General features: G+C 58.8%; 1 protein-coding gene across 2 annotated transcripts; it reads right to left on the bottom strand.

Annotated features, from left to right (window-relative positions):
• Positions 1 to 6,654: 6,654 nt before the first annotated feature.
• On the bottom strand, positions 6,655 to 10,071 carry LOC141475100 (pepsin B-like). 2 transcript variants are annotated; one of them, XM_074163291.1, is made up of 9 exons: positions 10,016 to 10,071; positions 9,729 to 9,879; positions 9,131 to 9,248; positions 8,781 to 8,899; positions 7,968 to 8,167; positions 7,687 to 7,809; positions 7,459 to 7,603; positions 7,081 to 7,179; positions 6,655 to 6,807 (listed from the first exon to the last, which is right to left on the bottom strand). In XM_074163291.1, the coding sequence occupies exons 1-9, from the start codon at positions 10,069 to 10,071 to the stop codon at positions 6,655 to 6,657; spliced, it is 1,164 nt and encodes a 387-aa protein (XP_074019392.1). The 2 variants fall into 2 exon arrangements, with proteins under 2 accessions (XP_074019392.1, XP_074019393.1); XM_074163292.1 differs by having other exon boundaries at positions 7,687 to 7,794.
• Between the last annotated feature and the right edge of the window lie 2,924 nt (positions 10,072 to 12,995).

Below are 12,995 nucleotides of genomic sequence, written 5' to 3'. Positions count from 1 at the left end.
AGAGGGATGTAAGTGGCAGGGAGGGATGTTGCCTGGGCGTTTCAGGTTTAGCCGGAAAGAAAGTTGCTCCGATTTAACTAAAGGAGGGGATTTAAGCAGACGGCAGGGTGTGGGGAGCTGAATGCACTTGTAGGAAGGGTGACAAAACCCCGGGGGCAATTCTTAGAAGTCTTTAAAAATAAGATGGCACAGCCTCCTTGCAAAGCCTGGATACCTGCAGTACCCACGGGGCTGGGGTGGGATGTGTCACCAAAAGACCTCAAACATTCCCCAGGTGACCCCGTCCAGGCGAACGCACCCACCATCGCTGCAAATCCCCTGGGCCGCTGCAGTGCTCACCTCCACACTCTGGCTCCCAGCCCCAAAACGCACCAACCCCCCCAAAACCCCTCCCGAACCACCCACCGCACCCCCAGGGATGGAGCATCCCCCATTTCCCGGGGGGCTGCCGAGCTCTGCCTCCGTCCTACGGATCTATGGCACAACACAAGCTCCCGGTGGCCAGGATCTGGCCCCACACCATCCTCCTGGGATGCATCCCCCCCACCGCCACGGCACACCAAGTGCTTCTGGAAAGGTCCTTCCAGGCAGCCCCGTTCGGGGCTCAGCCTTCGCGTACTTTTCCTCTGCCCGCAGGGAGATTGTGTGGTTTCTTTACTCTTTTTCTTCTTTTTTGCAATTTAATATTTATGGCTTTGCTCCGCTGCCTGTTTGTTCAGCAGAGAGCGAGGGGGAAGATGTTTGGAGAAAGGACGGCTTCTTCAAAGGCAGTCGTCAGCATCAGCTGGACAGGACCAGAGCTGGCATCGGTGCCGGGATCGCGCCCGTCGCTCCCGGTTTTCTCAGCAACGCGCCGCCTCTGGCCAACGCCTGGGTCTCCCTGGAAGGTGAGGAGCAGGAACCAGAGCTCATCCTGGAGCGTGGGGCTCGGCCTCCTGCATCCTTGGGCTGATGGTGCTGTAGGACCCTACGTGCCCACAAATCCCTTAGGAAAACCCAAGTGACCACCCTGACCTTGCAGTGACTTTGGGGGGAACCATTGGGGCTCTTTCTGGGCATACCAGGTGGGGGGGGGGAAGATAAGCACGCATTTCCTGCCTACGTGCTCATGAAGAGCTCACCCTTTCCATCCCTCCAAGCGTTGCTCCGCCACCACCATCCCCTGCTTCAGCTGCAAGGGTGACAATGACCGCAGCTCACCCCGGGAATCACCGAGGAGATACTCCCCGGACACCTCCGCACCGGGACCCCACCACAGCTCGGCAAAGCCCAACCTGCTGCCTCCCCGGGGCTCGCGGAGGTGATGCCACCACAGAAAGGCCACCACGGGATGCCCTCCACCCTACATGTCACCCCTCCGAGCAGCCTCTGCTCTTCTATGGGGCTGCGAAGCCCCCAGCGCTGGCTCCTGCGGCTGCGAAGCGCCCCATAGATGTCCCACAGCAAACAGAGGGTCGGGGAAGGTGTCACGAAACGGCTGCCACGGGTCAACGCCGGCTGCAGCCACAGGATGCTGCGATGCTGGCATGGGGACATGCCAGCGGCGCGGTGCCACTGCCGGGCTGCAGCACCCGTGCTGGGGACATCGCTGTGCCAAGTTGACCCCAGAAAGCTTTTTTCCCCCCGGACCTGATTCCTCTTTGGCTGGGGAACGGGATAACCTCACGCAGGGCAGTTTGGAAACGGGTGTCTTTCAGTGGGTGCAGCTCAAGGTCCCCCCCAAAAAAAACCCCAAACCACAAATTCCAGATGTCCCCAAGGAGGGAGCCCAGCGGTGACGGGGATGTGCCATGCCCAGCACCGGGAGAACTCCGTCCCTCCCCACCGTCCATCCGGACCCCCCCGGGAAAGGAGGGAGAAACCACCATCCAGGGCTGAGGTCCCACGGTGCCATCGCAACATCCAGACCCCAACACACAAACACCCCCCCCCCAAGCACCGGGAGAGCCACCGGGAGCCAGAAGGGCATTTCCACCCTCCGTACACGTGCTTTTGGCAGGGGGGGCACCCCCACTGTGGCCTCCCCAGCCCCATTTCCCTGCAGCGGCTGTTCCTTTCCCCGCAGGGCTGTGCTGCTCGGGCCACCCCACCCTCAGCCCTGGAAATGTCCCCCCTGCTCCGATGATTCATCACTTTGTGGCTGCGCACGCAGGGCTCTTCCCTCTCCCCACAGCACCACCGAAAACCGGCGAGCGGGGGAAACCTCGTCACGGTAAAGGCGGTAACGGAGACGGGGGGGTGGGGGTGGGGGGACACCAGGGACACACGTGCTGTAAACTCGGCGCTGGGGAGTGTGGAAAAAGAAATAAAGACCTGGCTGGAATCACAACCTCCATCCCAAACACCCGGATGCTGGAGTCGCCCTGTCGCAGCCAGCCCCACCCCGGAGCGGTTTCCTACTGATAAGGGTGGGAGGCAAAGCCAGCATCTCTCTGGGGGGGCAAAGCCAGCATCCCTCCAGGGGGGCAAAGCCAGCATCCCTCCGGGGTCAAGACCAGCATCCCTCGGGGGAGGGCAAAGCCAGCACCCTTTGGGGGGCAAAGCCAGCATCCCTTGAGGGGGGACAAAGCCAGTATCCCTCTGTGGGGCAAAACCAGCATCCTTTGGGGGGCAAAACCACCATCCCTCAGGGGGGAAAACCACCATCCCTCTGGGGCAGGCAAAGCCAGCATCCCTCCAGGGGAGCAAAGCCACCATCCTTTGGGGGGTGAAAAGCCAGCATTCCTCCGGGGAGGCCAAGCCAGCATCCCTTGCCGGGCGGAAAATCACCATCCTTTGGGGGGCAAAGCCAGCATCCCTTGCCGGGGGGACAAAGCCAGCATCCCTCTGTGGGGCAAAACCAGCATCTTTTGGGGTGGCAAAGCCAGAATCCTTTGGGGGGGCAAAGCCAGCATCCCTCAGAAAACACACCAGCTCCCCTCCACTCACCATGGGGTCAGGACGTGCCGCTTGCAACCCCCCCTCAGCCAAAACCGTAGCCAAAATCCGGTGGGTTTTCAACTCCAGCAGCCCAATTCCCAAACTCCCAGTGGCCCCAGCATGGTTTTCCCCTCCGGAGCCCCCCGGCAGCAGGTGAGCACAGGCTGAGCCGCCACCGGCACCCACAGCAGGGAGAAACCGGCCCCGCTCCCTCCTCCGGCCGGCGGAGCAGCCGTGCATGAAGCCGAGCAAACATGGCAGGGGAAACTAAAGGGGAAAAGGGGAGGGGAACAAAAAAAGAAAATAAATAAAAAAATCCCCCGAACTCCACACCTTCGCCGTCCGCTCAACTGCCCGCCGTTATATAAAAAAAATAAATAAATCACAAACTCCCCCAAGGGCCGGGAACGCGCAGAAGCGCTGCAATTCCTGGAAACAGGCCCTGCTTGTCCGCGGACTTGCACGGGCTTATTTATTTATCTTAGAAGAGCACAACAATAACCACCATATTTTCTCTCTTTTTCTCTCTCTTTTTTTTTTTTTTTTAAAAAAAGGAAATTTCCCCATCATCTGACTCACTGAAGCTTTAGAGGACATGGGTATAAGGGCTGGCGTAATCCTTCCTGCTTTGCAATTAATTCATGAATATCATTAATCGGCGGCTGTAGGTTAAGCGCAGCCCCCTCCTACGCCCCCCCGCCAAACTCCTGCTGCCCCACAGGAGCAAGTTGCGGGGGGGGGGAATCCCCTAAAAGCTTCGTGGCGTGGGGTACCCCAACTCTTCCCCTGTCTTTTGCAGACCCCAAAAGCAGAAGGGCTTGGGGGGCAGACGGCTGGCCGGGGGGGGGGACCCACTCTCCCGCCCCCCGGAGTTTGCACCCTGTCCCATGGGGGGGGCTGCTCGGAAACCCCCGAGCAAAGCCAGCGCTCGGGGTGGCAGCACCGAGGGTTGGAGCATCCGTGCCTCAGTTTCCCCACGCGTGCGGTAACGGGTGCAGGGGAAAAGTGTGTGTGTGTGTGGGGGGGGGGTTACGCCGGTAAAGGCCACCCGGGCAAGTCCCCCCTGGTTCCCGGAGGGCTCGCAGCCCCTGGAACCCTCGGTCTTTCGGAGGGGGGACCCGGCCGAGTAGCCGGAGCCCCCCGAGCCCCAGCTGGCGGCTCAAGCCCGACGGCACCGGGAGCAGCCGCAGCCCCGGCCCGGCTGGAACCTCCTGTAAGCGGGGGCCGCTCCCGGGAGCGGAGGGGGACACGCGGGGGGGGGGGGTGGGGGGTGTCGTTATTTACAGCAAAGGAGTTAAAAAAAAATAAAAAAATACGAAACAACCCCGCGGTTGCGACTTCAAAGTGCCCCGGGATGGGGCAGGACAACAACCCCCCTCCGCGGGCCGGGCTACGACCCGAGGGGGTCCCGCTGCATGGCTGGCTTCCCCCCCGGCCCCCAGTACCCCCCCAGTATCACCGTACCCCCCCCAGAACCCCCGACCCCGCTGCACTTACCCCGCGGGGGTAGACGGAACGCGAAGTGAAACGAAGCGGTTCGGCGGTGTTCGGCTCCACTCGTCCCGGTTCGGCTTCACTCGCCTCCCACTCGACTCGGTTCGTCTGTCGCTCGGCCCGGTTCGGCTCCACTCGGCCCCCTGCTCGGCTGGGTTCGTCTCGGTTCGGCCCCGCTCGGCCCGGCCCGGCCCCGCCGCTCCCACGCCGAGGGAGGGCAGCACTGCCCGCCCGCCCGCCGGCCCGGCCCGGCTCGGCGCGGCACGGCCCGGCCCGCTCCGCTCCGCAGCACGCCGGGAGCTGTAGTCCCGAGCGGGGCAGGGCTGCCCGAGCCTGCCGGGACTTGTAGTCCCTTTCCTCGGCCGCAGCAGGAGTTTGGGTTTGGTGGTTTCCTCCCCAAAAGACGGGGGTTTCCACCCCCGGAGAGGACCGGGGCGAGGGGTGCCGGGGCGGAGTGAAGGCAGGGTCCTGCAGCTCCTTGCACCGGGGTCGTGCAACTCCTTAGACAAGGATCATATAGCCCCTTGCACCAGGGTTGTACAGCTCCTTGCACCAGGGTCATGCAGCGTCTTGCACTGGGGTTGGGCGGGTCTTTGCACCAGGGTTTTACAGCTCCTTGCACCAGGATTGTGCAGCCCCTTGCACCAGGGTAATACTCCTTCCACCGGGATCGTGCCCCTTGCACCAGGATCGTGCAGGTCATTGCACTAGTCATACAACTCCTTGCACCAGGATCATGTAGGTCCTTGCACTGGGGTCATACAGCTCCTTGCACCAGGATCGTGTAGGTCCTTGCACTGGGGTCATACAGCTCCTTGCACCAGGATCGTGCAGGTTTGTGTACTGGGGTAATACAGCTCCCTGCACCAGGATTGTGTAGGTCCTTGCACCAGGGTCATATAGTTCCTTGCACTGGGGTTTTACAGCCCCTTGCACCAGGGTTTTGCCCCCCTTTGCAGGGGTCCCAGAGGCTCGCTGTCCCCATGGAGGGTTGGGGGTGAGCTGGAGACATGCCGGGTGGTGGGGAGCAGTGGCAGCGTGTGCCTGCTGGAGGCACAGGGGGGTTTGTCACCCTCCAGACGGGACCCTTGGGGTCTGGCCGCTGCCGGGGGAGGCTGTGGGGGGGGTGCGGAGCTTTTTGTGTGAGATGAACTCTGTGGGACAGGGGGTGGCAGCGGGAGGGAACAGTGGGGACCTTACCCAGTCAGAGGCAGCAACCCCCCCCCTGCACCCCGAGTCCCCAGGGCACAGTGTCACCCTGCCACCGGGCTGCCCGTGGCACCAGGATGGTGTTTCCCTCTTTGTGGCTGGGAGCTCCCCTCTCCGCAGGACCCGCCGTGGCAGATTTGGCTGGAAACAGCAGATTTAACGGGCGGTCACATGCCCCAGTGGGGTGACTGTCATCTGACCGGGAGATGGGTGTCAGACAGCGGGCGATGGGCCCTTCAGTGCTGCATCTCCCGTGCATTGCCCTGTGTTGGACCTCGAGGAGCAGCGTCCTGGGTCCGATCCGGGCACCCGGCGCTGGCCTGATGTGTCTGACACTGTATCCAGCAGCTCCTCTAGGAGGAGGTGACATCCATGTCCCAGACACGCCGCCCCCTTCCTTCACATCATCCATCCTTCGAGGCTGCAGCAATGAAGAGATTTACCCCTCAAGAACAAAACCAGGGCGTTTTCCTCAGCCTGAGTGTCCTTGCATGACACTTTTTTAATCCCTAATTTATTTGCAAATACGTGTGGGCAATTCCCCCAACCCTAATGAACCACAAGCTGTTCACACGCAGCTCCTCGTCTCTGCACATCCTGCTCCAAACTGGTTTCTGAAGCCTCCAGCGACCGCTCCGGCTCAGCCCTGGGGTCCCCGAGCTGTGACTGAGCACACGGTGCAGCCTGAATTTCTCCCAGTCATCCCGGTTTCCCAGCCCAGCTCCAGCAGAGATGCGGGTCCCAATCAAAAAGGAGACCCCAAATTTGTCATTGCTGCCAATTCAAAGGCTCCGTGCGTGTCTGAAAGCCCAGGCGGCGCCTGGAAACCTCGAGCATGAACTCGGACTTTGTTGTTTTATTAAGAAAAGCTGTGCCAGATCCTGCTCAGCTGCAGGCAGACGAGACACGAGGCAGGTTTGCAGCCCTTTATTCGCTACAGGAGATTTGGAGACTACTCCTCGCCATACAGGGGTCCGAGGGAGGATAAGGTGTTGCAGGGACAAATTGCCCCAGGGGCGATGCTCGGCATCCCTAGGCTGACAAGGCAAAGCCAACCCTGTTGTTGGCCACGTCGAAGATGGAGTAGTACTGCCGGAGGAAGAGGTTGCCGAGGATCCAGAGCGGCTGGCCGCTGGAAGAGGCCACGTACGTGCTCTCGACCCCAACGGTGCAGACGCCATCGATCTATCGGGGGAAAAGGAGAAAATTTCAGTGCCAGTGAGGAGCACGGGGGGGTTCTGCTGCCCGTGCCTTCATGGCTGCTTTGGCTGGGAGCAGGATTAGACCCTCCTTACAGTCCCATACAGGCACAGAAAAGCCCCTTGAAATCGGATGCTGGGAAATATAGCACTAAGTCTGCTGGAAGCCTCTGTGTTTGAAAAGAAACTCTGATGTTCTCCTGGGCGACACTGCCCTGTGACGGTGAACACATGTTGGGGATGATAAAATCACACCTACGTTTAAGACGTAGACAGAGGGAGGCAGCGGTAACTGGGCTCCGCTGATGGCAAAGTAGAGGGTGGGCATGCTCGGGACATCGCTGCAGTCCACGACGAACTGCAAAAGAAGCAGAGAAGAGCAGAGGGGTCAGGACCCACAGGGATGGGCACCTCCCTCCTGCTGTAACCCCAGCCATGCTCCCTAAGGGTCCCTCAGGGCTGTGCTGCCCCAGGTTTACCATGTTTGGAAGAATTATTGTTGTTTTACACCACCGCAAAGGGAGATGTTTTGCTCCAGAGGTGCTGGGAGCCCTCCGTGGCTCAGCGTTACCACCCACGTGTGTCCTCATCCCATGGCATCAGCCCCTCGTGTGTGCGGGGCATCCTTCCCACCTACCCCGTAATCACTCTCCTCCGCACCCAACTCCTGCAGGAAGGCTGACATGAATTGTCCTGGGATGGTCAGCAGGAACGTCCCGGTGTCCACAATGCCATGACAGCCTTGGCTGCACCAGCCGGTGGCCGACGGCCCGATGGAGAACCTGGAGACAGCAGCAGAAAAGACATTAGAAAAGGTTTCCCCTCCCCGCCCAAGACCCCTTTCAAGTCACGGTGTGGCACTTACTCCTCGATCCCGATCTTCCAGTACAATTCCTGGACCACAGGAGCCCAAATAACCTCCCCGGAGTACAGCTGAGGGTCAACCCCTCCGAGGATGACTTCCCCGCCGTAGCTATGGGTCGGGTTGCTGGGAAGACACAAAATTCACCCCCAAATCAGGCAGGCTGCTGAGCAGAAAGCGGTGTAGCATAGAGGTGTGCGGGGAGAACGTGTGGATGGAGAGGGAACGAAGAAAAGGATGGATCCAGGCTGTGTCTATGCGAGAGAGAGACCCAGAGGTCTCACCGGGAGTAATAGAAGCTGAAGATGGGTTTGGTGAGCTGGCTCTGCTGCAGCATGTTCTGCATCAGCGTGTTGAAACCGCCGATGCCAGCGCCCGGGTAAGCCATGCCCAAAATCCCATCGAAGTCCTGGTAGTAAAAGGGTCTGCTGGGCTCATCCAGGCTCAGACCGAACTCCTGGTTCCTGATGACGATGTTCTGGATCTAGAGAGAGAGGAAAGATGCTGGGAGATGTCGGCATTTTGAACATTTCCCCTTGACAGCAGCATCCCAGCAGGGAGTTTTTAGGGAGAGGCAGGGATGGTCAGGAAGGTCATGAAGGTAAATCTGCACTGGGAGGTGCCGAACTCTCCCCCATCGCAGGTGGGAGATGGAGTTGGGGGCGGCCTGGCTCGTATCCTTTGTCCCATCACCCTTATTATTACACAAAAATACCCACAAAAGGGATTTGCCTCAGTTAAATTAGTTTAAAATCACATTTCCACAGCATGCAGGTCTCACAGCAGAATGTTTCTTAAGTCCTCTAATGACAAAGCTCAGTCAGTGTAAAAAGCAAACATTTAAGGCCAAAGACATCACCCTCTTCCAGTGCTGAAGAGCCCAGAGGACTTGGTCGGGGTTGGTTTGCGTGTCCCGGTCTGAGTCAATTCATGCTGACACGCCATAAACTCTACATGGGCGATCCAGGCACTAATATCCAAAATAAGAAGGTACTTTCAGCTGCCCCCTCAATTTTTAACCGAATTGGACTGATCGCAACCACAGTCACTTCTTACCCTGATTGCAGCAACGCACCAACACATCAGAAGTCACTTACTGTCACGGTGTCGTACCCCAACACCACCGACAGGTCACCGAACCCGTAGCTCAGGGTGCAGGTCACACCGATGCCCGAGAAGGTGGAGGACAGGCTGGGGTTGAACCTGGCGTGATTCCCTGCACGGAGAGAAGGTCACAGCCCCCAGGTCACATTCTGCCCTCGGTTCAGCATCTCTGTCCCCACAGGGGCAGAAATCCCCAGCCAAGGGGCTTCCCAGGGAAGGGGCCGGTGTCACTGAGCCGAGAGCAGACACCAAATCCCACAGAGGGATGCGAGAGATGCCTGAGAGCAGCCACGGAGGGGGGGGAAACCCCAACTCCCCCCTGTGTCCCCTGAGGGATGCTCACCGCAGGCTGGAGTCTGGCAGTAGGAGGAGGGCACCCACAGGTTGGCAGAGCCAGTGTCAAAGAGCACCAGGAATTTTTGCGGAGGGGTCCCGATGCTGATCTCCCCGAAGTAGAAGGACTGCGAACAAGAGCGTGGGAGGATTTCTGTTTCTGCCTGGGTTTGGTTTTTTTTTTTGAGTGAGAGTTTTCAGCTCTCTGCCCTCTGCTACCTGAGAAACCCAAACTGCTACAGGGCTTGTAGGAAGGGTTCGTAGTCCTTCCAGAGAGCATCCAGGGCGGCTAAAGCACAGAAAGGGGCAATAATTTGCCTACAACATAACACAGTCAGCAGCAAGGCTGGGAGTAGTAGATCTGCCCTATAATCATCAAACTCTGCTTTTTCTAAGAAGGGAAATCAATTCAGGATAAGACGTGCAGCCTCCTGCCTTCATCTCCCCACACCACCCAGCCCTTGGAGCCGGGCTACAAAGGCAGCGAAGCTCCTGCCCATACCCAGCACAGCCCTGTGACTGGTGAGCAGGGAGGGAGCTTCCCACAGGCAGCCCCAAAAACCCGAGCCAGGTGGCTCAGAAGAGGAAGGAAAAGCTTTAATACTTACATCCAGGTAGTTCGTTAGCGGTTCGTAAGCCACAGCATTACTGAGCTGGTATTTCCTACCAGGGTCCCCTTTGAGGTCCTTCAGGAAACCCTCCGGCACCTCTTTCTCTCTCATCACCTCCCCCATGGACCTGCCTTTCCTCAGGGGGATCCTGCGTGGGATGGAGATGGCAGCAAGATGCCGAGCCGTCCGATGGCCCCATCCCTGTGTGCACCCCCATGTGCCAAGGGTGGGGTGCCCATGGCCAGACCCTCCACCCTCACACCCATCCCGGCCCCGGGACTCACCTCACCATCCCCTCCCCAAGCCAGGGGCAGAGCAGGGCCAGCACCAGCCACCACATGGCCCCAGGTGCTGGTGGCTCCATGGCAGCTCCTGCACCAGCCCGGGCAGGGCAGGGTCTATATAACCAGGAGCTGTGCCCAGCCCCTTACTCCCAACACCCCTTTTCTCTATCTCTGCACCCACCCAACACCAACGCTTGCGGTGCCTTTATCGCTGCGGCCGCCCTGGTTTTCCCTCCGTTCCCAGGCTGTTGAGGCGCTCACAGATTGGCCCCGTCCCTCTGATACCCAAACCAAATATGTGACATCTGATAAAATGCAGAGTTCTGTTGTTATCGAGGAGTTAGTGTTTTCTCTTGCCTTCAGCACCGGCCTGACCATTCCAGAAAACAAAGGCAAAACACACCCTTTATAGCAAACGGAAGTTTGTGATGCTTGTGTTCCTCTTTTGACCCATCCAGTCAGCCAAGGAAGTGCCACGGGGCCACAGTATTCCTTTCATCCAAGTCTAAAGACTGTGTCACATCCAATTCCTTCAACGTGGCTAGCACGAAACGGCAGCGATGGTGTTTCAGCCCAGCTCCAAGCCTCCTGTAAACCAGCTCATGCCCCGTAAAATGTCTGTATTTCCAGGAATTTGTCCTTTAGTCACTATTCTGCCCTTCACTGCCCTCCAGCTCTGCTAATAACCCCCAAGGAAGCTGAGGTTGGGGCTGGAAGCTGCTGGGTACAGCAGCCCTGAAAGGTGTAACAAGTCTTTACCTGCCTGGTTGCAACCACTCAAACATCTCCAAAGGATGCTTTGATTTGCTGCAGTTTATTATCCATGTCAGAGTTACGCCGAGGATGCTCAGGTCACACGTCTGGTGGTGTCTCCCATATGCATTGTCATGGCCATGCAGGAAAAATCCAGGGGAAGTGTGTGTTTAGGCATTCATTTCCAGGGGATTTTTAGTCCCAGGAGACCCTTGTCTCCCCCTTGGGAAGGTGCTACCAGCCAACCAGCCCTGCCAGTCCCTGCTGGGTCACTGAGGACCCATCCTGGCATCTGGTGGCCCAAGGATGCTGCTCAGCCTCATAGTCCAAATCTGGGCACTCACCACCTGCAGAAACTCTGCCACGTGCTGCCAGGGAACGGTGAGTGTCCCCACGTCCCCATCAGCCTGGCAGCCTCATCTCCTGTGGAAAACCTGAGGAGACAAACATGGGGTTGATTTTCTGTGCAAAGCTCTCAGCAGAGGAGCCCCAGCTGGACTGAAAGCCCGAGGCTGCCCAGACCCCTCTGCCTGGGGACGCGGCGCTGGGCCAGCCCCACCACTAACCATGTGTTTAACACATATTGCTTCGAGTACCCACCGCACATTGCCATTCTGCTCCCATTTCGCTGGGACAAAAAATCTTTGTCCAGCTCTGAATGTCCCCACGGGGGTCACCAACACACGCACCCCAGGGAGGAGGCAGGAGAGGGACCGTGGCCATCCTCCCCAGGGTCGGGCAGGAGCAGCCCCAGTGCCCCTTGCTGTAGGCACTTGCAGACACCCCAGTCCCCTCTAACAGACACCCCAGTCCCCTCTTGCTGCTCCCATCCACGCTGTCAGCATTGGACTGGTGCTTCAAGCCTGTGGCAACTCAGAAACCCCCCCCGGTCCCCTTTTCCTCCTCCAGCTCATCCTGGTGGATCTGCCTTTGCTTGGCCGGATCCTGCAGGAAGCAAAGGGAAGGGCAAAGAGCAGCAAGGACATGGTCAGCCGTCACTTGTCCCTTCCTGCCACCGTTGCTGCCGGAGCAGCTTCAGCTCTCCGAAACCTCTCCATTTTATCGGGGAGGAGGAATGCCCTTCCCCGGGATCCGCGCCTGTCTCCTCTCCCTCTCGCTGCGCTCAGCCTGTGTCAATATTTTGACACAAAGCACAGCGGAGTTTGTGTCCTTCCTCTGGTGAAATGACAGAGCTATTAATATATCTGATAATGAGCTCCAATGATAAAGAGCTTCTAAGAAACAAGTCTGGATGCCAGGAAAGAGCGGTGTTACCCGAGCCTCCCCCGGCCAAGGTGTTCCCCGTCCCCTTTGGCCGCAGACCACGATTCCCGAACTTCAGCTGTTGTTTTACCTGACTGTAAAGCCCCTGCTTCAGGATTTAGAGGTCATTTAGATGTCACGACTAACCTAATCTGGCTTCATATTCCCACTTTGACTCAGACAAAGGACTTTGTTAAACCTTATCCAGCTGCAAGGAAGGTTGGTGGCTTCCCACACACACCTCTGACCAGGTTTCCCGATGCCCAGCAAGAGGGACAAAGGCGGGCACCGACCGGTCCCGCAGCTTTATCCTCGGCCAGTCGGAGCGATGGGTGCAGCCCTGCAAGTACCAGCAGCAGCGAGAGACAGGACAGCATGTCCCCACGGTCACTCCAAGGTCACTGCAAGCAAAGCAGTGTCCACCGCCACCGGCCAACTCTGTAATTGCCTGAGTAGGTGCTGGTGAGCATCTCCCCGAGGTGACTGGAGGAGGGTGAAGCCGTCCCGCCCCGTTAGGGACTCGCACGGCATCTCCAGGCACGCACCAGTGCCTGATGGCCCAGAGCAGAACTGGCTTTCTGGGGAATCCCTCGGGGAACTCCTGTCCCCGGGGCTGTGGTTGGTGTTTTAGACCAACCACAGTGACCTCTTGGTGTCCTGATCCCCTGCACTGCAGCCCGGCGCGTGGTGCTTCTCCCCTGCAGAGCAAAGCCCTTGCAGGAATCAGGCTCGGGACACTCATTCCAGGCTTGTCCCTCATTGAGGACAAGGAGGACACAAGTGGGGTGCAGCAGCCGGGATTTGGGGGACAGCAGCTGCCAGTTTTCCAACACACAAGGTCTGCAGCCCCCAACTGAGTCGCACAAGCCTCGCAGAGGGGACGGGGCTGGGCTGTGGGACATCTTCATACCCAAGGAATGGGCTGCACCCTCTGCAGGACCTTCCCCAGGCACCAGCGTGGGGA

This window comes from Numenius arquata, chromosome 24, assembly GCF_964106895.1.
Source record: "Numenius arquata chromosome 24, bNumArq3.hap1.1, whole genome shotgun sequence".
NCBI classification, from domain to species: Eukaryota; Metazoa; Chordata; class Aves; order Charadriiformes; family Scolopacidae; genus Numenius; species Numenius arquata.
The sequence above is the reverse complement of the archived record's forward strand: the minus strand, read 5'-3'. Positions and strand labels throughout refer to the sequence as shown.

Excerpts from the sequence above, each read along its gene's own strand:
- LOC141475100 (XM_074163291.1), bottom strand. The coding sequence starts at position 10,071 with ATGTGGTGGCTGGTGCTGGCCCTGCTCTGCCCCTGGCTTGGGGAGGGG. Across the intron at positions 9,249-9,728 it reads CGCTAACGAACTACCTGGAT|TCCTTCTACTTCGGGGAGAT; the intron begins GTAAGTATTAAA and ends TCTTGTTCGCAG. Across the intron at positions 7,810-7,967 it reads TTCAGCTTCTATTACTCCCG|CAACCCGACCCATAGCTACG; the intron begins GTGAGACCTCTG and ends GTGTCTTCCCAG.